This window comes from Schistocerca cancellata, chromosome 7 (genome assembly GCF_023864275.1).
Source record: "Schistocerca cancellata isolate TAMUIC-IGC-003103 chromosome 7, iqSchCanc2.1, whole genome shotgun sequence".
Classification (NCBI taxonomy): Eukaryota; Metazoa; Arthropoda; class Insecta; order Orthoptera; family Acrididae; genus Schistocerca; species Schistocerca cancellata.
Genome location: NC_064632.1, coordinates 308,054,685 through 308,079,047, shown reverse-complemented (window position 1 = coordinate 308,079,047; position 24,363 = coordinate 308,054,685). Strand labels below are relative to the sequence as shown.

The 24,363-nt window shown below is 42.4% G+C and overlaps 1 protein-coding gene across 2 annotated transcripts in view; it reads right to left on the bottom strand.

Moving 5' to 3' along the window:
* Window positions 1-1,068: 1,068 nt before the first annotated feature.
* Window positions 1,069-24,363, bottom strand: part of LOC126092031 (TBC1 domain family member 15) — a 64,851-nt gene continuing 41,556 nt past the window's right edge. For both annotated transcript variants that reach the window (XM_049907427.1, XM_049907428.1), the window contains 3 exons: window positions 9,734-9,931; window positions 9,472-9,588; window positions 1,069-3,262 (listed from right to left, as the gene is read on the bottom strand). In XM_049907427.1, coding sequence (XP_049763384.1) covers window positions 2,969-3,262; window positions 9,472-9,588; window positions 9,734-9,931 — 609 coding nt within the window. In that variant the 3' untranslated portion in view covers window positions 1,069-2,968. The remainder of the gene's footprint in view (window positions 3,263-9,471; window positions 9,589-9,733; window positions 9,932-24,363) is intronic.

The window sequence follows — 24,363 nt, the reverse complement described above, 5'->3', positions numbered from 1 at the left end:
ATGACTGACAGGTGACACGTGAGCATCCTGTCTGATCATCTGCATCCATTCATGTCATTGTGCATTCCAACAGACTTGGGCAATTCCAGCAGGACATTGCAACACCCCATACATCCAAATTGCTACAGAGTGGCCACAGGAACTGTCTTCTGAGTTTAAATACTTCTGCTGGCCACCAAACTCCCCAGAGATGAACATTATTGAGCGTATCTGGGATGCCTTGCAACATTAGTAGAGTCCATGCTATGTCATGTTGTGGCACTTCTGTGCACTTGCTGGGGCCCTACATGATATCAGCCAAGTGTACCAATTTCTCTGGCTCTTCAGTGCATTTATGTTCCAGGCAGTGTTAATGCATTTTGTCCACATTGAGTCACCAGGGCTTCAAAAGGCACACTGTGGAGAGTCGATGTAACTTTGACAAACAGCCTGAAGTTGCTCTTGTGGAGTGGGGAATCACCTGCTCAATCTTCAATTTGCAGACTTATGTAGGAGCAAGTGCATGAACACAATCCTCACACTTCCACTCCACACATCACCCCCTTCATCCTGTTATACCAACAAAATACAATTTATCTCTTAATATGGCTTTATTGCACTTCAGACATTGGTCACACAGTTAATATTTCTTATCAGCTCACTTGATTTAAAGATAAACAATTTTATAACAATGGCAATATTTTTAATAGCCTGTGATTTTTTCATTCCCTGCAATGTGGAAAACATTACCCCAGAGAAAAAAAGAATAGGACCTTTTTGTAGGAATCAGGATTTTCAGTACGTTTTTCAGGACACTCCCCTCTAGTACCATGTGAAAATTTGTGACAACACGATTTTACTTTTTTGAGTAGTTTTCCTTCATTGGCCGGACTAATTGTGAGTGTCAGTTTTATCATTTTCATTCATTTGGGGTAAAGTCTCTCTCTCTCTCTCTCTCTCTCTCTCTCTGACTGACACACACACACACACACACACACACACACACACACACACACACACACACACACCAAGTTCTGTTGGCAATCTCTCAAAGAATGAACTACTATTTAAATTAAAATAAGACAATAATTTGAAAGAAGCTCATAAAATATAATTTTCACTCTATATTCAACAAATGATTATGTGTACATGAGTGTTCAAATAATCAAGCACATTTATTGTGATTGCTCTGTTTCACAGAACAAATTAAGGCAGCAGAGAGACATGTCCAATATTGGCAATAGTTACACAGTATAATTACAATTTATAATCTTTATAACTGCTGAAACCAATGCTCAAAATAAATTTCACTAACATTACCAAATTCTGAGTGTACAAGAAGGCACACAAATATGTAATATTCTTAATAAATTCTACAATCTATTATAACATTGACATGTAGGAAAACTAATACCTCATTTCACTTAACTGCAAAAACCTTTTGTGAAAGAAGGAATAGCCTAGCCACCATGCAAGAAACCTTGCTCTAAGTATAGTATGTCATCACATTAAAATAACTGTATAACTGAGTCATGTTCATGAAATGGCTTGTTTATATATATAAAATTTACAAAAGTTAGATATATTTTCTTTAACATGAAGTGACATAATTAAGAAACTCATGCAGATACTTCAGGAACAGCATTATGTAGATATTACAAATGTATTTGTACACGTTGAGGTTTACCCACAGATACTGCAGAAGAGTGCACAATATTAGGACCATTAAATAACTTGGTTCAATTAACTGCACAATACTAAAAGCAGTCTTTCTTTTTTGGTACAAATGTATATACAACTAAATTAAAATTAATTTACAATACATGATTCCAATGAAGAACTTCAGATTTGATTATTCTCCACAGCCTTACAAAGGCTAAGTCATGTGTCTTCGAGAAAGTTTTCACATTTAATTACCGCTATGACACTTTCTCAATATAATATGCAGATCCTAGCCATAACTAACAACAGTTCTGGTAAATATACCCTTCAACCAATGATGATGACAAAATTAACAATAATAGTTTTCTGGAGACATCATGGTATTTTAGGGGTGTTACAGTAGAGTGCGCACGTCTAAATTATTTGTTTTAGATAGTTTATTCTACAGCAGCCACATTAACTTGCCACAAGAAATTACCAATTTCAGCCATCATCACTATCTTCAGATCTACATGATAGACAATTCTGCAGACCTTCTCATGGCCAGTGAGGTCAAAACTGTAAAGTTCTTGGACAAATTTTATGTAACTGGGCCTAATAAAAAAATGCATTTAAAATACCCACAAACAGTTTAAAATACTCACAGACATCATCATCAGGACCAAATGTCATTCTTTCCAGAATTTCTCAGTTAGACTCAAGAAATTGGCATTACTAATTCAAAAGTAAGTTAAAATTGAAACAATGGAAACTCCAGGTTGGAATACCAACAATTTAAGGAAAAGGTGGATTACCACTTACTGTAAAGATGGCACATTAAGTTGCAGACAAGCAGAACTAAAAGACACTTACACATTAGCTTTCAACCACAGCCTTTGTCAGAAAAAGAAACACACACATTCATCCACAAATGCAAGCACATCTCTCACAAACTTGACCAGCAGCTCGGGTCAGATTCTGAAGATGGCAGTTATGTGTGTATGAAGTGTGCTTGCTTGTGTGTGTGTGTGTGTGTGTGTGTGTGTGTGTGTGTGTGTGTGTGTGTGTGTGTTCCTCCTCACAAAGACTGTGCCTGAAAACTAATGTATAAGTGTCTTAGTCGTGCCTGTCTGCAACTTTACGTGTCCTCTTTACAGTAAGTAGCAATTACCTTTTCCTTGCATTTCTGCAGTTAAAATCAAAAGTTGATTTCAGTCAGTGTGTACATTATCCATTAATTTTATTCCTCAAAGTCAGTTATATCTCCGGCTATTCCATCCACCTCCAGTGGTTTGAATTTTCAGCATTACAACAACAAACAGCTTGCAAATGTGAAGTCCTCAGTCTTTTAAGTGTAGTGCAGATCAAGTCCTTTTTCATAAGCAGCTTCTCCCAAACCAGCCACTAATGTGACTGAGTCAATTGAGTGTGGACCCTCACGAACTGGACCATCAGCTACATGATTTGCTTCATCATCGCTGCCCCCGTCTGTGGCATGGCCATTGGTTTCTATTGGTGCAAGTCCAATTATCCTGCGGACAGCATCAGGGAGTTCTGTGGCCTCAGACAACTGCAGATAAATACTTTCTGCCTTGCACAGAATGAGCTCCAAGTCAATATGCAGGGACAGATCATTTACATGCTGCAAAAAACATAGAATTTAACAAACTTAAATGAGGACAAAAAGCAAGAAAATAGCTTAAGAGAAAACTCTGATGATCTATAGAGTAATAAATTTTACATCAGCTTAATATGGCATATCAGTTTAGTAAAGGACATTTATCAACAGCAGACACATATACAAACAAAATTCCATTAACAACAGTGTTTTGTAGCCAAGATTCCTTCGAACTTGGAAAAAGACAGCAACCGGTCGCAGGGAAAAATTGTCATTATTGTCGACATGGACAGCTAACACTTGCTCTGTTCAAATAGTAATTCAAGTTCGTCTTTCCAGAATATGTAGCTGTGATGAAATTAATTGCTCTAGTAGAAAGATACAGCTGTCATGAACTCTTACGGTGGGTTTCAACACCACTATGCTTTGCTACAGTCTATTTAAAGTAATTTAGAGTTAACAGCTGTAACAGAAGTAGGGGGATGAAGTCCATGTGGGAACCACAACAAACATTCCAGCAATCTCATGAGACTTTTAGCTGTAGGAAGTAAGACGCCCCTGCGGTTATGAAACTGTCAACTGCGCCCCCCCCTCCCCCCAAAAAAACAACCTTTCCTGTTTGCACTATGCTTCAGTTTCAGTTTCTGCCACACTGAGGCAGCTTGCTGTCCCATGTGATTGTTGCACCGTGATTTTGTTTGTTTTAATTCTTACTGTTGTAGGAGTTAAGGCTTTATTTGTTATTACTATTTTTGTTGTGTGGTACTGAACAATGTGATGTGGCTCAATGAAATACAAGTCAATTCTTGACATGATGTCAAGCAGTGCTGGACAGACAACTGGAAAAAACAATGGTAATGCTTTCTGTCAAGGGCCCGAACATATTCTTCTGCCTTCACAGAGTTTTCTCTCAAACGATCTCCTGCTTCTCAAATCAATTGAGGCACAATATCATGAAGGAGAAATGAAACCTGTCATATTTACCATGAGTTTTATGGACACACTAATATCAAATCTGGGAAATCACCAACAGTTTTTCTAGATCAGGGGTGGCCATTAATTTTTGGTGCACTTAAGACACAATTTTTATCTGGTTCACACTATCGGCATAATACAGACAGATGCAGACAATTTCACGGATTTCCGTAGTGAGGTTGAAATGTAATCATAACTTATTTAGTTTCACGATCAAGGAAGATCCTTCACATAAATAGGTCGATAAAATATCATAGCAGTTTTGCAACTTCTTTATGGAGACATGAAAACTCTACCTGTGGAAAGCAAAATATATGTCCTGGACAGTGTTGACAGAGGATTTTTCATTAAAACAAGCATTACCTTGCAGGTCAATCAGTTATCTCTCCACATGCACACAAGAGGTTCCAACTGAAATGGCAGATGGTCTTTAAACACAGCTCAAAACAAGTAAGACTGGCAGTGTCCTCAAACTGTTTAGGAAACTTTACTCTTTATTCTTTCATGGCCAGACCTGTGTCTGTAAGAATGTGTCCCTTTTACAGCTTTATTTTCTTCTTAAATGCATCCCTAACCAGAAAGAAATTGTTCCTCGCCTTGCAATGTCTTGCTGCAGGCAGTACGCAGTCAAGCCGTCTCAGAATCAGAGGTCTGTAATTCATTCCACATGTTCTACTTTTCGTTACTACTCTTCTTTTTCCATAATAAATTCAACAGCAAGTTTTAAATCAAAAAATAATTCTAGGCATGCCCTTTATCTTAATGAATGTACCTTGTAGTTGTATATAATATTTCCATATTTTTTGTTCAGTTCCATGGAAAACAGTTCCAACTAATAGAAGAATAATGCCTGTGACTTCAGGAATTTTTCTATTCATACCACCAATTTCTTCACGAGCTTGATGCCTGCAAATTTAGCACAAAGTGCTTCCTGATGTACAGAACAATGAATCTTGTCCATTGATCATTGCAGTTTTTTTGTTCTTTCATTGCCAATTAAATCTTTAAATCCTTCTTGCATGGTACTGTAATTTTTCATAGCAAATTTGTAGTACCCATCAATTATGCAACTGCATAATGGATATTCAGAATTCTCATCCCGCTGTTCCGTCATTCCCATTCAGTTCTAAAAACTTGTGATGATAGGTCAATAGCCTAGTGATCTATTGTCACAAGCCTGCCTCTTTTTGTACAAACAGCCACTGGACCTGCAAACATCTGTACCAGAACAAATCGCGAAGGATACACAGTGCTTCCACTGTGATTCTGCCAAACTGAAGAGAAATTTTCCGACTGAAAAATGCCACACTGGAGTACTAAATGAAATGTAGCACTGTACTGACTGCTTGTGAGAAGGAACAAGACAGGCTGAGACTTGGCCCACATGTGGCCTGCACACCAGGCCCACGTGAAATCTGGCATGCCATGGAGCAGATTCTGCTGAATGTTTGAAGTATGCAGTTTGCAAGAAGTTCAATAACAAAATAAAATAATAATTTGCTAGTTCTGACTTTTGAATAAGAAGGAAATTATTAGCAACTGACTCCAAATGCAGATTATTTCAAGAATTCAATCTGTATCACACAAAACATATGTCACTGTTTACTATATAAAATTTGCTGCAAAACTGAGTTGCTGTTTTTTGTATCATTTTCATCCTTTCTCCCAACACCAGTTGGCCTATTTAAAATACATTTTGTACCACTGTAAAGATGTGTAAATCTATTTTTTTGTTATGTTAGAAACAAATAGACAAATCAGATAACTTAATACATTAATTGTAGACCCAGCAATCCATTTCTCTTAACGAAACCATGCAGAGGGACTTCTTAATATGTGCGAATGGACCATTATGCTTCATATCTCATTGAAATTATTTCATTTTAGAATACTCTGACAGAATTCTAACTTCGAGAAGGTGAAAAATTGATGTACTCTTACATTTTGTTAGCAAAAATGTATTCAAGTAGCCTCTACAACACACTAAGAAAATTTAGTAACCTAGTAAAATCATTAGAATGATACAGCTATACACAGATGGCTTACAGGCAGAACTGAAGTTCAGAGGATCCATATCCCCCAACTTCCCAATCAAACGAGGCTTGGGATAAGGATATGCTCTTTCATTTGTTCTCTTCAACCTTGCGTTGGAGAAAGTTGTTTGAGACAGTAATTTACAGCCATACAATGGTCTCAGATTCGAACACAGTGAAGTAAATAAAAGTCCTGGCATTCACAGATGATGTAGTCTTAATCAGTAAAGCAGAAGAAGAGCTGAAGGACATATACAGATCTGTCAGACACAGTGCCAGGCTTTTGATAAAGCAAGAGAAAACACAATATACGGAAATAGGTTGAGTCATAAACCCAAATCCACACTTTGAAATTGACCACCATTCTAGATTCAGAAAAGATTATCAGTTTAAATACCTCAGATTGTGCTTCAGCAATAAAAATATCATAACACTGGATATAAATGAGAGAATTGCCTCAGGATCAAGATGTCTGTATGCAGCCCACTCAAAAGTAAAGCTTTGTCAGTCACGACAAAGATGAAGATACATGCTGACAATTATTGACCTAAATGAAATAAAATTGTCATAACTTCTCAACAGTTTGCATTAGGACATTCAAACTGCATGGTTGGCTGTGGGGTATGATGGTTTGGTTTAGCAACAAAGTCCACTTTCAATAAGCAAAACTGGCACATTTGGGGGACTGAGAATCCGCATTTCTCAATTGAGAAGTCTTTTCACCCTCAACAGGTGACTTTGTGGTGTGCAATGCCCACACAGAATAACCGGTGCAATATTTCTTGATGGCATAGAGATTACCGAATGGTACATATAGGTCTGGAATATTTTCATCCTCATTATCCAAAAAGACTCTGATTTTGACAAAATGGGGTTCATACAAGACAGAGCTCTATACCATTGAAGCAGGAGTGTGTTTCATGTCCTGGAGGAGCACTCTGGGGATGGCATTCTGGCTCTGCGGTACCCTGAGGCCATTGGAATGGACCCCAATTAGCCACCATATTCTCCAGATCTGAACACATGCGACTCCTTTTTGTGGGGTTATATTAAAGACAAGGTGTACAGCAATAACCCCAAAACCATTGCTGAGCTGAAAACAGCCATTCAGGAGCTCATCGACAGCATCGATGTTCCGACACTTCAGCGGGTTATTCAGAATTTTGCTATTCATCTGCGCCACATCATAACCAATGATAGCAGGCATATTGAACAGGTCATACCTAAATCCAAATACCTGTAGGGATGTTTACATGTTGAATAAAATGTGTGCACACCGTAGTTTGTAACTAATTAACTGTTTTTTTTTTCATATAGTTCAGTAATTGTTATGAATATAATAGAGGGAAACATTCCACGTGGGAAAAATATATTTAACAAGAAAGATGATGAGACTTACCAAACAAAAGTGCTGGCAGGTCGATAGACACACAAACAAACACAAACATACACACAAAATTCTAGCTTTCGCAACCAACAGCTGCCTCGTCAGGAAAGAGGGAAGGAGAGGGGAAGACAAATGGATATGGGTTTTAAGGGAGAGGGTAAGGAGTCATTCCAATCCCGGGAGCGGAAAGACTTACCTTAGGGGGAAAAAAGGACAGGTATACACTCGCGCGCGCACACACACACACACACACACACACACACACACACACACACATCCATCCGCATATACACAGACACAAGCAGCTTGTGTCTGTGTATATGCGGATGGATATGTGTGTGTGTGCGAGTGTATACCTGTCCTTTTTTCCCCCTAAGGTAAGTCTTTCCGCTCCCGGGATTGGAATGACTCCTTACCCTCTCCCTTAAAACCCATATCCTTTTGTCTTTCCCTCTCCTTCCCTCTTTCCTGACGAGGCAGCTGTTGGTTGCGAAAGCTAGAATTTTGTGTGTATGTTTGTGTTTGTTTGTGTGTCTATCGACCTGCCAGCGCTTTTGTTTGGTAAGTCTCATCATCTTTCAGTAATTGTTATGCCGCATATAACACCATCTGCCCAGTAGTACTGTATGGTTTGGAAAGCTGGAAGATTACCACAAAAGAGAGAGAGAAAAACAATGTTTTCAAAAGAAAAGTGATGAGAAAAATCTGGGGACATGTATCGGAAAATGACATCTGGAGACTTTGAAAGAAGACTGAAACGCATGGGTTAATAAAGCAACCAACTATCGTCTAGAAATTAGAAAGTAGGAGACTGCAATGGACTGGGCATGTGGCTAGAATGGAAAGCAACAGAATTCCTAAGAAGGCATCTGAGGGCACTCTCCAAGCAACAAGACCACTGGCCCAAACTCGCAAACAGTTGAAAGATGACAGAAGGACGTCACAGCATTAGGAATCCCCACACAGTGCAGAGAGATAGCGAGATACAGAAGATGGAAGCAGATCGTTGATACAGCACTTGGTCTACAGGGACTGATCACTGAAAAGACGAATGCATTTAATTCCAGTAAAATAAAAATTTAAAAAAAAATTCTTGCTTATAAAAAATTTCATAATGTTGGCCGGAAGAGTATCTTCATAAACTGCTGTTACAATGTCTTAATTTGCCACAACAAATAAAACTAACATTAAAACTTAATGCAGCTCGTCCAGAACACACTGCAGCCAGGCTCATTTGTGCACTGAATAGTTTGCAAGTTCAAGCAACCTGAATGAAATGTTAGCTTACTTGTGTTTTCTGTATGGGTTGTGGAAACACTGCTCTATGCCTCCAGCTGCTCTTGCTGAGCTGCCAATGAAATAAACGTAAACGGCACAGTCCTACTGGAACTGACATACCATTGCCTTAACTCTAAACGACAGTGCAGCTTGCAATATTTCATATTAACAAATATCGCCAGATATGAAGAAAGAGATTAGTGACAGAAAAAATCCTAGGACTAAGCAGGAATCAAATGCTAGATTTTTTAATTTGTAGTTTGGCACCTAACCAATGATCTACCAAGGGTAATAAACTCCCAAACCGAATTTACGATACAGAAGGTTTGTCACCATAGAGTGTCTACGGATAGGAAATCCCAGCAATAAAGTCAAAGGAGGAATTTCACAAATGAGATGAGATTTGCTTTCACCCCTGAAACAGGCATAGTTTCCAGACTCAGTCATTGCAATTTATGTAACTTCTATGCATTTCAGGTATCATGGCTAAATGGTAAATCATTATGTTGCTCCTTTTTGAACCTAATCATGAACAATGAGGTGAAATTAGCCAAGCCTACCTTCAATATTTCAGTAAAACCATATCTGTTGCCAATAAGGTTGTTTTTCTCCGTGTCCAAAATAGCTACGCACATAAGAAGATGAAAGTTTGGGCATGGCAAATCTGTCCATAGTACCTGGAAAAGATGATTACAGTGTTTACTTTATGTGCACTAGTCAGATATCAAACAACAGAGAAATAAAACTAATGAAAATAGCTCTGAAGCAATGTCAATATAATGCAATATCGCCCCAAGTTCCGAAGAGACATTCTCAGCTTACCTCCCAAAGACGCATGACATCATGTAAAGGAAATTCTCTCTTGAAAAGAACAAGTAGCCAACGGAAACAGAAGAACATATTTGCAGAATCATTTTGATCAAGGTATGTTGCTAACTGAGGCTCCGCAGCAGCTAAAAGAGTGTGTAGCTGCTGGAGTTGCAGCTTCATACCAGCCTGGTCCAACTCAAAATTTGAGAACTGAGAGAGGAAAAAACAACCATTACTACACAATACAACAATTACACAAATTAGATATTAATTATAAATAATTAGATATTAATTGCAAATTGAGCTATGACACAGTGTACTCTTGCAAATAGGTATTTCAGACACACAAGATACAATTAGCCCAGTTCATATGTGCTGTATGTTAGGGAGCAGAATTACATTTCACTGGCCCTTAAATTTTGCACCACACTTTTCTGCAAAAACATGGGGTGGATATGCAGGTGAAATAACATCTACCATCTTATTCAAGTACAAAAAGTAACTAGTTAAATGCAGTTTGCTCTAGTCTGTATGTTACTAGCACATGAGGATGTCCTATTGTTGGAGTAGGAAAGCCATGGGTCATTTTAATTTATCCCATTTTATCAAAAAGAAAAGTCTACAAAGTTATGAGACAACTGTTTACCAGACCTTAAAGTTCAGGAGGAAGGGCAGTACTGCGCGCGCACACACACACACACACACACGGGGAGAGGGGGAGAGGGGGAGAGGGGGAGAGGGGGAGAGGGGGAGAGGGGGAGAGGGGGAGAGGGGGAGAGGGGGAGAGGGGGAGAGGGGGAGAGGGGGAGAGGGGGAGAGGGGGAGAGGGGGAGAGGGGGAGAGGGGGAGAGGGGGAGAGGGGGAGAGGGGGAGAGGGGGAGAGGGGGAGAGGGGGAGAGGGGGAGAGGGGGAGAGGGGGAGAGGGGGAGAGGGGGAGAGGGGGAGAGGGGGAGAGGGGGAGAGGGGGAGAGGGGGAGAGGGGGAGAGGGGGAGAGGGGGAGAGGGGGAGAGGGGGAGAGGGGGAGAGGGGGAGAGGGGGAGAGGGGGAGAGGGGGAGAGGGGGAGAGGGGGAGAGGGGGAGAGGGGGAGAGGGGGAGAGGGGGAGAGGGGGAGAGGGGGAGAGGGGGAGAGGGGGAGAGGGGGAGAGGGGGAGAGGGGGAGAGGGGGAGAGGGGGAGAGGGGGAGAGGGGGAGAGGGGGAGAGGGGGAGAGGGGGGAGAGGGGGAGAGGGGGAGAGGGGGAGAGGGGGAGAGGGGGAGAGGGGGAGAGGGGGAGAGGGGGAGAGGGGAGTTTTGAGTTCTTCTGGTGTTACACTTGTAGTGACCTCAACTCACAGGTTACTCCACACATACAAACTGACAATGTTAGCTATGACTGACACTGAATGACCACACTCTCTCCAGCAGACAGTATATTGCTACTTGCTGTGGTCGTGAGGATCTGAGTGTGTGCAGTTGTTATATGGGCATACATAAAATAACCATTGGGATGACAATAGTACATTATGGGATAGTAGTTATTTATCTTGTTGTTGCACATACACCAATAAAGAGTTTTATATGTATGTGAAGCATACCGTTTATGAAGTACCTACAAAATGGTGCCCCACCGATTAAATGATCATGGAATGGTTACAACAGCAACAAGAACAAATGGAAGAACTAGAGCAACAATTTAAGTGCTGGTAACAACTACTACAACAGCAGCAGTTATTGTGCAATCAGCATATGGAAGAGAAGCACATGCTGCAACAGCAAAACTGGTGTGTGCTATGAACACGGTCAGAAGCAGAATGAACACCAACAATGCAACTACAAGAGTCACTGCAGTCGCATTGTCAGGCACACAGGCATCACCTGCCAACCACTCGCCAGCTGTCAACACCAGTTCACTTACACCCTGGATGTGACCCTGCTTGTACCTGCCTGCAGCCACAAAACCATCGAGTCTTATCACCTACGGCCACCCTTCTAGAACTACCCCAGCAATGGAAATGAACTGTGTGGCAGTTAAGGTAACTGCCTTCTGGGCAGACTATCACTTTTGTCCACAGTAACATAATGCAAGATTGAACATAATACATACATATAGTCACAAATTAGACAGACACTCTGCCACTGATGTTAACGTCTTATCACAAACCCACCTGCCTCTAGAAAATATAACTTACTGAAAGGCGAACACTTTTGGCAGTTTTCACTATCCAACATGCAACAGGTAGGACAATTGTTGCACAAAGAGGAAATTGGCAACAGGAAGCTTTTACAGTTCCCATGACACCTTCCCAACTTGGCTGGACTGGACATCAAGACCCACTCCAACGGTCAATCTGGATGTCTTGCTTGCCGGAGACTCATCACACCCTGCTCTCGGTAAGGCAAGAGACAAACTTGAGTAAACTGGCAGAGATTTCAGACAAAGTACCCATAGCCTCAGCTCCACACATGTTTACTACAGTGCCCACCAGAGAGACTGAAAATCATCAACTCTCCTCTATAGTTAATGTGACAGTTCACAGTCCTTGGCATATACAAACGACCTCAACTGCACACCATCAAACAGACAACACAGAATACGTTCCTTGCCCTCACCAGACTGGAACCAGAGCTTTTATCACCAACAAAGCAAGTACGTGTAGGCTACCATGTTTATCTATGGGAAATGCAAAAACCAGCCCCCCCTGCCCCGCCCCCCCCCCCCCCCCCCCATGCCTGGTGGTCAAGTCTGCCAGAAGCACTATCCCAGGAAACTATTGAGATATTTAATGGTAAGAGACAGGCCCTTAAGTTGCAGTTTCTGGTGGATACCGGTTTGCATGTGAGTGTATTTCCCATGAGCCTGCTTTGGCAACTGTGACCAAATGCAAATTACGAATTAGCAGCTGCAAATGGTTTGCTCAGAGCTACAGATTGGATTGTGACTTTAAATTTGAACAACAGTTTGTTAGGATCATTTGAGTTGCAATTTATTATCACAGATATGGACTGCACTACCATCGAGCTAGACTTTCCTTGCTATAATTTTGGACTGGGTCACATCATTCACACTCCATCCCTTGGTACACTTTCTGATCTCACCATAGCTATATGTGTGCCTGCTAAATGTTTTCTTAGCACCCACTCAGGATGATAAGGTGCTGTCATTTGTTCCAGCACTCAACAATCAATCACATCAGGACCGTGCCTTGTCCTCTTACTTTCTCGTGTCCCAGATGGCTGGCCCTCAACAAACTATACACTGCAAAAGCATAATTTGATCCAATGCTACAAGCAGGCATGGCAAGACCTTTAGAAAACAATTCGGCTTCTCCCCCTCACCTCGTACCAAAGAAGCCAGATGGCTGGCACACCTGTGGCAACTAAGAGAAATCTACCAGCTCACTACTGCAGTCTGGTATCTGTGTACCACCACTGCCGGCACCAAAATACCAGGTTCCACAGCTGTTACTTGGACTAATGAAATACAGCGAGCATTTGAAGCCTGCCATACAAGCCACATGCAAGCCATGCTGCTCTTGCATTTGAACACCGTTGGTCCACTAGCGATTTTCTCAGACGCCTCATCCTATGCTGTTTGTGCCATGCTATAACAGAATGTAATTGAACACTGGCAGTCTTTGAGTTTCTTCAAGAATACAACAGAAATAAAATAACCATTTTATACAGACGTTTAGCAGTCAAGGAAGCATGGCTGAAGGTGCATTCCTTCACTATACATACAGACCATCGACCACTGCCTTTCACGTTTTCACACCCAGAAATAACTATCTCCCAGTGCAAATTAGCCAACTAAATTTTATTTTGCAGCTAACACTAGAAACTCGGCGGGTACGTGGTTCAAAAAATTTGAACGCCAATGCTTTGTATAGAAAGAAAAGCATTTCCACAACTGCAGATTTCACAAAGCTGGTGACAGCACAAAACGATGAAGAGTTAAAGGACCTTCTGAAAGGCAAGATGGCCCTGCTCTTGCATCACATGCCACTGCCAGCCACTGAAGAGTCAATTTGCTGCAATGAGTCAGCTGGTCAACAGTGGCTGTATGTACTGCCGTTACAACAACAGATTTTTTTACTTCACACTAACTCAGCTATCCAGGAATCCACATTATGAGGGCACTAGTAACACAATTTTATGTGACCCAGTATTAAGGAGGACTGATGTACATGGACTCAGACATGCATTCCCTGCCAGATGTGCAAAGTAACATGGCACCTACAAGTGCCACTCAAAAACGTTTACACGTATCCACCTGTATTTTGTAGGACACTCCCCAGTCGCACGTAACTACTGCTACTGGGTCACAGTTACTTATACAACTAAGTGGCGAGACCTATTCCCACTGGAAACAGACTGCTGAGAATGTGACATATGTGTTCACCTGTGATCGGATTTCACATTTTGGATGTTCCTTGCAAGTGACTTATGACCAGGGTCAGCTGTGGCAGGCAGAAATATTTCATTTAATGACTCATTTGTATGGGACACATATTGTGTTTTCATCAATGCCTACATCATGGTGCCTGCTGCCACATGGCTGTGGCTCACACATCCAGCAGTTTCCAGCTCATGAGGATCACCACCCACCCAGACAGTGCAGCCATGGCCGCTGCACATAGCTGCCTCTGTAGTATCATAGCAAAACCTAACCAGTGCATTCTCACCACAAAATAGCTTCACAACAGCACTGCTCCAATCACCCCATGCTACACTACTGCAGACTCAATGATGGTGGGCATATTCCTACACCATCATGCCTTCATAAGCTCACGTAACACCACATTCAGGCAGTCTTTTGCTGGACTTTGCCAAAACTGTTACCATGACACCACAACACTCTGAGTGTCCTCGTCTGGACTGACTGCTTGGAACTGAACTATTGTGAAATTTCATTTACCCAGCACTCTGACCACTGGTCTCATCCATAGACTTCGCTAATCGCTGTCCCTGTTGCCGCAATAGCCCAGTCATTGAAGTTCTGTATAGTTCTGTTTTTGTCTTTGTTTCTTGAGGAATGAACTGTGTTGGTTACTTATACCTTACATTATTTGCTGTACCTCCATTCACAGACACAACACATATGACACGGACTTTCCCATATCATACTGCATTGTGGAGCTCCTACATCTTCCTTGAAGGCTGCTATAACATGTCACATGAGTGATTTGTGGACTGACGCCGTAACAGTAGTGCTGTTGTGATTGAGCTGTGTGTTAATAAGGCTTGCAGCTCTTCCTGGTAATCTTGGTGTATGGCAAACCTCTGTGTATACCAGGATAGTTTTTCAAATGACGACAACCTAGCCCCTGCACTCTACTCGAGATTTCCTATTGGATCCCCAGAGGCAAATGGAGTCCATGCAACCGCTTGAAACTACGCGGCATGGAAAACATGGTATTTTTATTTCCAAACACAAGGCAATGACAAAACATGTTTTCCTCGACACAGTCCACTGCACAGATCACTGCAGCTGGCCTACCAAAGCCCATCCACAGCTACAGGATGAAATAACAGGACACACACACTCCACATTAAAGGGGTATACAAAGTAGAGTGTATCAACTGATGCAAACAAGCCTACCTAAGTGAACACATACCATGTCACAGCTACTATACTGCAACATCATCCAGAACACTGCATTCCATCTGGAAACCACCACCCACAGGCAGCAGTCACCTTGCAAACTCACCATCCAGCCACAACAGAAGCCATTTACAAATTGAAAGAGTAGTTCTGTTTTGAGCTGACAGACATTCCATAGCTCAAATTGGTTAAATTTTTTATCTTTTCATTGTGGAGGTGTAGTGCAGCAACTTCGGCTTGCAGGTCATTCCACACCTATCATTTGGCAATCTCACCAAATCCCGACTCTGGAAAGACCACACTCCAGCATACGATATATTGCTACCTGCTGCAGCGTGAGAATCAAAGAGTGTGAGGTTGGCAGATGTGTGGTACAGAAAATAACCAGCTGAACAATAATAGTATATTATGTGATGAAAGCTGTTTATCTTCTTGCTGTACCGACCAATAAAGGGTCTTATCCTTACATGAAGTGCACCATTTATGAAGTACTAATACCTACATCTACATCTATATTCTGCTCGCCACCAAGCGGTGTGTGGCGGAGGGCACAATTCGCGCCAAAGTCTTATTCCCCCCCTCTCTGTTCCACTCGCAGATTGCACGAGGGAAAAACCACTGTCTGAACGCCTCAGTACAAGCTCTTATTTCCCTTAACTTTGAATGATGATCATTACGCGATTTGAAAGTTGGTGGTAATCTTATATGCACTACATCCTCGACGAAGATTCAATTTCGGAATTTAGTGAGCAACCCTTCTGTTTAGCGCGTCGTCTATACGCAAGTGTGTCCCACTTCAAACTTTCTATGAGATTTGTAATGCTCTCGTGATTGCTAAATGTACCAGTCACGAATCTTGCCGCTCTTCTTTGGACCTTCTCAGTCTCCTGTATCAGACCCAACTGGTAAGACAAACAATACTCTAAGACTGGACGAACTAATGTATCGTAAGCTGTTTCTTTTGTTGAAGGACTGCATCGCTTCAGGATTCTACCAACAAACCGCAATCTAGAGTTCGACTTACCCGTTACTTGTGTAATCCGATCATTCCATTTGAGATCATTTCGAATAGTCATACCCAGATACTTGATTGATGTTACCATTTCCAAAGACTGATCCTTTATTTTGTACTCATACATTAATGGGGATTTTCACCTTGATCTATGCAGTAGGTTAAACTTACTAATATAGAGAGAAAACTGCCAGTCATTACACCACACATTTATTTTCTGCAAATCCTTATTGATTTGTTCACAACTTTCGTGTGATACTACTTTCCTGTAGACTACAGCATCATCGGCAAACAGTCTAAGGCTGCTGTCAATACCATCAACCAGATCGTTTATGTAAATTGTAAAAAGCAGAGGACCTATTACGCTGCCCTGGGGCACACCTGAAGTTACTCTTGTTTCTGTTGAAGTTACCCCATTCAGGACGACATACTGCTATCTGTCTGTTAGAAAACTTTCTATCCAACCGCATATGTCATTGGATAGACCGTAAGCACACACTTTTTGTAGCAAACGACAGTGCAGAACTGAGTTGAATGCCTTTCAAAAGTCGAGAAATATGGCATCAACCCGGGAGCCGGTATCTAGACTGTTGTATATCATGCACAAAGAGGGCCAGCTGTGTGTCACATGACCGCTGTTTCCTAAAACCGTGCTGGTTTCTGCAGATGAGTTTCTCAGAGTCTAGGAAGGTCATTATGTCTGAACACAAAATATGTTCCATGATTCTGCAACAAATCGATGTCAGTGAAATTTGCCGGTAATTATGTGCATCCGATTTTCTACCCTTTTTATAGATTGCTATGACCTGGGCCTTCTTCCAGTCCCATGGAACTTTCCGCCATTCCAATGATCTCTGATAGATGACGGGTAAGAATGGTGCTATATCTGTAGCATAGTCAACAAAAAAATCTTACGGGGATACCGTCTGGGCCAGATGCCTTTCTGGCGTCTAAGGATCTTAACTGTTTTACAATCCCAGATACACTAAACACTGTCAGCCATCCTTTCGTTTGTTTGATAATTGAAAGGGGGAATGGTGCTGCAGTCCTCTATCGTAAACAAGTTTTTGAAAGCTAGGTCTAGAATTTCGGCCTTCTGTTTATCATCATTAGTTACATTACCCGTACTGTCAGCAAGAGAAGGTATTGAATTATTTGTAGCGTTCATAGATTTTACATACAACCAAAATTTTTTGGGGTTATTTTTAGAATCTGCAGATAAAATATTGCTTTCAAATTCGTTAAAAGAGTCTCTCATTTTCCTCCTGACAGCTGCTTTCATTTCACATCATTTCTGTTTGTCAGCGGGGCAGTGACTATGTTTAAAATGACTGTGCAAAATTCTCTGCTTTCTCAGCAACTTCCTAATATGTTTGTTGTACCAAGGTGGATCCTTTCCCTCCCCTATACTTTTGCTAGGAACATACTTTTCTAGCACATGGTGGACAATACCTTTAAATTCCGACCAAAGATGCTCAATATCTTTGTGTCCCGCGGTGAATGCTTGGAGCTGAGCACAAAAATCATTCTTCTTGTTTTAACTGCCTTTTGTTACTTTTGTAACAACTGCCTTGAGGTCATTGATACTAGTTTCAATGTGGACATCTTCCAAAACGTAAGATCTACTTGTTGCCATTAGATCTAACCAATTTCCATCACGAACCGGCATCTGAACTATCAGTTCTAAGTCTTTTTAGAGAATACAGGATTGCTTGTCAGGCCCAACATTTAAAAAGTAAAGCTGTCATCAAGCCAAATATTAGTTTGAACACCACAGTGCTTTACTAGGTATGATCTTGGTAGAGGGAATATGCCGTTATCTTTCTCTGACCTTTGAACTGACTTACGCAGCCAGTTACAGAGGGACACTATGATGTGACCTTCAAACCACGATGCAACTCTGGCATTTTTCACACCAACAAAAATTCTCATAGGAGAAGGAAGTAATAAGTGAGAGAAAAAATCCTAAGAATGATTATAGAACTGTAATCATCCTAATCAATTACTGAATGATGACAGTAGGACTAGAGAATATAAGTATTAGTGAGACGAAGTTTTCTTTGAAGTAATTTATTACATCTGGGAGTGAATGTGGAAGTCAATTGGAGGACCCAATTATGTAAGTATGACCACTCTTTATGCTGAGTCTCATCCAAACAACTTCACCTGAAACTTCATTTACTACCTCAGTACATTTGAGTTTTTATCGGTTAATAGCAGTGGATAAAAGATTTAGATGTACTTCCAAAATCTCACGGTAGTCAGTTTCATGTTTTAGCCAGTTTTCTGTATCTGGTACTGTAAGACCCCCTATACTAATGCTTTGGGATCTTTAACACTTAATTGCCTGGACAGGATAGGGAATCATCTGATGTAAGAAACATTGGGTGCACCCCACACAGTCAGCTATGTGGTGAGCAGTTTCTGATGTTCAGTCATCCTGATCCATTAGAGAGACCCTACAGATATAAACACTGTGATGCACACCAAGAACTTCACAGCCCACTCTTTAACACCAGTTCCTGAGACAATGTTGCATATTGAGAGCTTTGGTGAATTTCTGTGAGCACAGATGGTCTTCTCAATCTTCTCCGACAGTTGCTGGAATGACCGAAGTGTGACCTCTGAGCCCAAGAGGTAAGCACTGTCCATTTGTGCCACAATATGCTGGGTGCACCTTGCTCTCTCAAATGATGCCTGGAACATCCTCTTCACTGTACTGAGATGATGTTTGGTTTGTGGGGCGCTCAACTGCGTGGTTATCAGCGCCCGTACAATTACCCAATCTTTGCTCAGTCCAATTTCGCCACTTTCCTGGATGATGATGAAATGATGAGGACAACACGAACACCCAGTCATCTCGAGGCAGGGAAAATCCCTGACCCCGCCGGGAATCGAACCCGGGACCCCGTGCTCGGGAAGCGAGAACGCTACCGCGAGACCACGAGCGGCGGACTCTTCACTGTACTGAATGAGGCCCATAGGCATATTCATTTCATGCACATGGTGATCCTACTTTGAATGCTTTTCTCTGACAGGACAATAAGCTTCTTACTGGCTTAGTATGATTAAATTTTAGCTGGAGATACATCTCAGCCTTCTGCCACTGAGCAGTGTGTCAGCAGTGTGCAAGTAGCAGCAAGTGACTTATTTAGTGTTCATATAAGTGTTGTAGTCAAGTTGAAAATTTGTTTGAGTGTTCTTAGCGCACTTGTTTAGTTAAATCATTGTGTAGTTTCGTATTTAGCAGAGGCAGATTTGCATTTTAATATCTGTGACCTGTAAAGTCGCGTAGTCATCTGTCATGTGTTTATTTTTTTCAAATAGTCTTTGTACATTACTGACAGTACAGTTAGCCTTCTGCCGCCGAGCAGTGTGTCAGCAGTGCGCAAGTAGCAGCATTACTGCATTTACTAGGCAGTCTTGTATTTTAATAACTGTTTAAATTTTGTGTCTAACTGTTTGTGCTCTCTGTAGATAGTTCAGATGTATTTAGCATGGATAGGGACTGCGACTGCTGTGTTCGGACGCGCGCTAAGTTGACATCCCTTCGCTCCCAGCTTCAGGCAGTGTTGGCTTCGGTTACACAGCTTGAGGCTGTTGCCAACAGGTATCACTGTGGGGGTCCGGACGGGGGTTTGTCGGGGACAGCCAGCTAGTCCCATACATCCCCCAATTGGACTTCAGCTGTGGTTGCCCAGGATACTGCCCACTGCTCACATTGATGCTGACCCCTCACCCGTGATAGAGTGGGAAGTTGTCTCGAGGTGTGGCAGGTGGCGAAAGACATTCCAGAGAGCTGAACAGAAGGCCTCTCCAGTTTGTCTGACGAACCGGTTTCAAGCTCTGTCTCCAGCTGATACTGATCTTCGGCAGGACATGGCTGCTTGTCCTGTTCCAGAGGTTGCCCCTCAGTCTGCAAGATCCGGGTGGTTGCAGAGAGTGGGCTTACTGGTAGTTGGGAGCTCCAACGTCAGGAACATAATGGGGCCCCTTAGGGATATAGCTGCAAGGGAGGGGAAGAAAACCAATGTGCACTCCATGTGCATACCAGGGGGAGCCATTCCAGATGTGGAAAGGGTCCTTCTGGATGCCATGAAGGGTACAGGGTGCACCCATCTGCAGATGGTCGCTCATGTCGGCACCAATGATGTGTGTCGCTATGGATCGGAGGAAATCCTCTCTGGCTTCCAGCGGCTATCTGATTTGGTGAAGTCTGCCAGTTTCGCTAGTGGAATGAAAGCAGAGCTCACCATCTGCAGCATTGTCGACAGAACTGACTGCGGACCTTTGGTACAGAGCCGAGTGGAGGGTCTGAATCAGAGGCTGAGACGGTTCTGTGACCATGTGGGCTGCAGATTCCTCGACTTGCGCCATAGGGTGGTGGGGTTTCGCGTTCCGCTGGATAGGTCAGGAGTTCACTACACACAGCAGGTGGCTACACGGGTAGCAGGGGTTGGGTGGCGTGGACTGGGCGTTTTTTAGGTTAGATGGCCTCGGGCAAGCACAGAAAGGCAACAGCCTCAAAGGGTTCAGGGCAAAGTCAGGACATGCGGGGACAAAGCAGCAATCGGTATTGTAATTGTAAACTGTCAAAGCTGTGTTGGTAAAGTACCGAAACTTCAAGCGCTGATAGAAAGCACCGAAGCTGGAATCGTTATAGGTACAGAAAGCTGGCTAAAGCCAGAGATAAATTCTGCCAAAATTTTTACAAAGGCACAGATGGTGTTTAGAAAGGATAGATTTGCATGCAACCGGTGGTGGCGTGTTTGTCACTGTTAGTAGTAGCTTATCCTGTAGTGAAATAGAAGTGGATAGTTCCTGTGAATTATTATGGGTGGAGGTTATACTCAACAACTGAGCTAGGTTAATAATTGGCTCCTTTTAACGACCTCCCGACTCAGCAGTATTAGTGGCAGAACAACTGAGAGAAAATCTGGAATACATTTCACATAAATTTCCTCAGCATGTTATAGTCTTAGGTGGAGATTTCAATTTACCAGATATAGACCTTGACACTCTGATGTTTAGGACGGGTTGTAGGGACAGTGCATCGAGTGACATCATACTGAGTGCACTATCTGAAAATTACCTCGAGTAATTAAACAGAGAACCGAGTCATGGAGGTAACATCTTGGACCTACTGATAACAAACAGACCCGAACTTTTCGACTCTGTAAGCACAGAGCAGGGAATCAGTGGTCATAAGGCCGTTACAGCATCCCTGAATATGGAAGTAAATAGGAATATAAAAAAGGGGGGGGGGGAGGTTTATCTGTTTAGCAAGAGTAATAGGAGGCAGATTTCAGACTACCTAACAGATCAAAACGAAAATTTCTGTTCCGACACTGACAATGTTGAGTGTTTATTGAAAAAGTTCAAGGCAATCGTAAAATGCGTTTTAGACAGGTACGTGCCGAGTAAAACTGTGAGGGACAGGAAAAACCCACCGCGGTTCAACAACAAAGTTAGGAAACTACTGCGAAATCAAAGAGAGCTTCACTGCAAATTTAAATGCAGCCAAAACCTCTCCGAGACACAGAAGCTAAACGATGTCAAAGTTAGCATAAGGAGAGCTATGCGTGAAGCGTTCAGTGAATTCGAAAGAAGAATTCTATGTACCGACTTGACAGAAAACCCTAGGACATTCTGGTCTTACGTTAAATCAGTTGTGGCTCGAAACAGCACATCCAGACACTCTGGGATGATTATGGCATTGAAAAAGAGGATGACATGCATAAAGCTGAAATACTAAACATCTTTTTCCAAAGCCGTTTCACAGAGGAAGACCGCACTGCAGTTCCTCCTCTAAATCCTCACACAAACAAAAAAATGGCTGACATTGAAATAAGTGCCCAAGGAATAAAAAAGCAACTGAAATCACTCAACAGAGGAAAGTCCACTGGACCTGATGGGATACCAATTCGATTCTAGACAGAGTAGGCGAAAGAACTTGCCCCCCTTGTAACAGCCGTGTACCGCAAGTCCCTAATGGAACGGAACATTCCAAATGATTGGAAAAGAGCACAAGTAGTTCCAGTTTTCAAGAAGGGTCATCGAGCAGATGCGCAAAACTATAGGCCTGTATCTCTGACATCTGTTTTAGAATTTTAGAACATGTTGTTTGCTCGCATATCATGTCATTTCTGGAAACCCAGAATCTACTCTGTAGGAATCAACATGGATTCCGGAAACAGCGATCGTGTGAGACCCAACTCGCTTTATTTGTTGATGAGACCCAGAAAATATTAGATACAGGCTCCCAGGAAGACACAATTTTCCTTGACTTCCGGAAGGTGTTCGACACAGTTCCGCACTGTCGCCTGATAAAGTAAGAGCCTGCGGAATATCGGACCAGCTGTGTGGCTGGATTGAAGAGTTTTTAGCAAACAGAACACAGCATGTTGTTCTCAATGGAGAGACATCTACAGACGTTAAAGTAACCTCTGTTGTGCCACAGGGGGGTGTTATGGGACCACTGCCTTTCACAATATACACTACTGGCCGTTAAAATTGCTACACCAAGAAGAAATGCAGATGATAAACGAGTATTCACTGGACAAATATATTATACTAGAACTGACATGTGATTACATTTTCATGCAGTTTGGGTGCATAGATCCTGAGAAATCAGTACCCAGAACAACTACCTCTGGCCGTAATGACGGCCTCGATACACCTGGGCATTGAGTCAAACAGAGCTTGGATGGCGTGTACAGGTACGGCTGCTCACGCAGCTTCAATACGATACCACAGTTCATCAAGAGTAGTGACTGGCGTATTGTGACGAGCCAGCTGCTCGGCCACCATTGACCAGACATTTTCAATTGGTGAGAGATCTGCGGAATGTGCTGGCCAGGGCAGCAGTCGAACATTTTCTGTATCCAGAAAGGCCCGTACAGGACCTGCAACATGCGGTCATGCATTATTCTGCTGAAATGTAGGGTTTCACAGGGACCGAACGAAGGGTAGAGCCACGGGTCATAACACATCTGAAATGTAACATCCCTGTTCGAAGTGCCATGAATGTGAACAAGAGGTGACCGAGACACGTAACCAATGGCACCCCTTACCATCACGCTGGGTGATACACCAGTATGGCGATGACGAATACATGCTTCCCATGTATGATCACCGTGATGTCGCCATACACGGATGCGACCATCATGATGCTGTAAACAGAACCTGGATTCATCCAAAAAAATGACATTTTGCCACTCGTGCACCCAGGTTTGTCATTGAGTACACCATCGCAGGCACTCCTGTCTGTGATGCAGCATCAAGGGTAACCGCAGCCATGGTCTCCGATCTGATAGTCCATGCTGCTGCAAACGTCGTCGAACTGTTCGTGCAGATGGTTGTCTTGCAAACGTCCCCGTCTGTTGACTCAATGATCGAGACGTAGCTGCATGATCTGTTACAGCCAAGCGGATAAGATGGCTGTCATCTCGACTGCTAGTGATACAAGGGCGTTGGGATCCAGCACGGCATTCCGTATTACCCTCCTGAACCCACCCATTCCATATTCTGCTAACAGTCATTGGATCTCAACCAACGTGAGCACCAATGTCGTGATACAATAAACCGCAATCGCAATAGGCTACAATCCGATCTTTATCAAAGTCGGAAATATGATGGTACGCATTTCTCCTTCTTACATGAGGCATCACAACAATGTTTCACCCGGCAACGCCAGTCAACTGCTGTTTGTGTATGAGAAATTTGTTGGAAATTTTCCTCACGTCAGCACGTTGTAGGTGTCGCCACCAGCGCCAATCTTGTGTGAATGCTTTGAAAAGCTAATCATTTGCATATCACAGCATCTTCTTCATGTCGGTTAAATTTTGCGTCTGTAGTATGTCATCTTCATGGTGTAGCAATTTTAATGGCCAGTAGTGTATATAAATGACCTAGTAGATAGTGTCGGAAATTCCATGCGGCTTTTCGTGGATGATGCTGCAGTATACAGAGAAGTTGCAGCATTAGAAAATTGCAGCGAAATGCAGGAAGATCTGCAGCAGATAGGCAATTGGTGCAGGGAGTGGCAA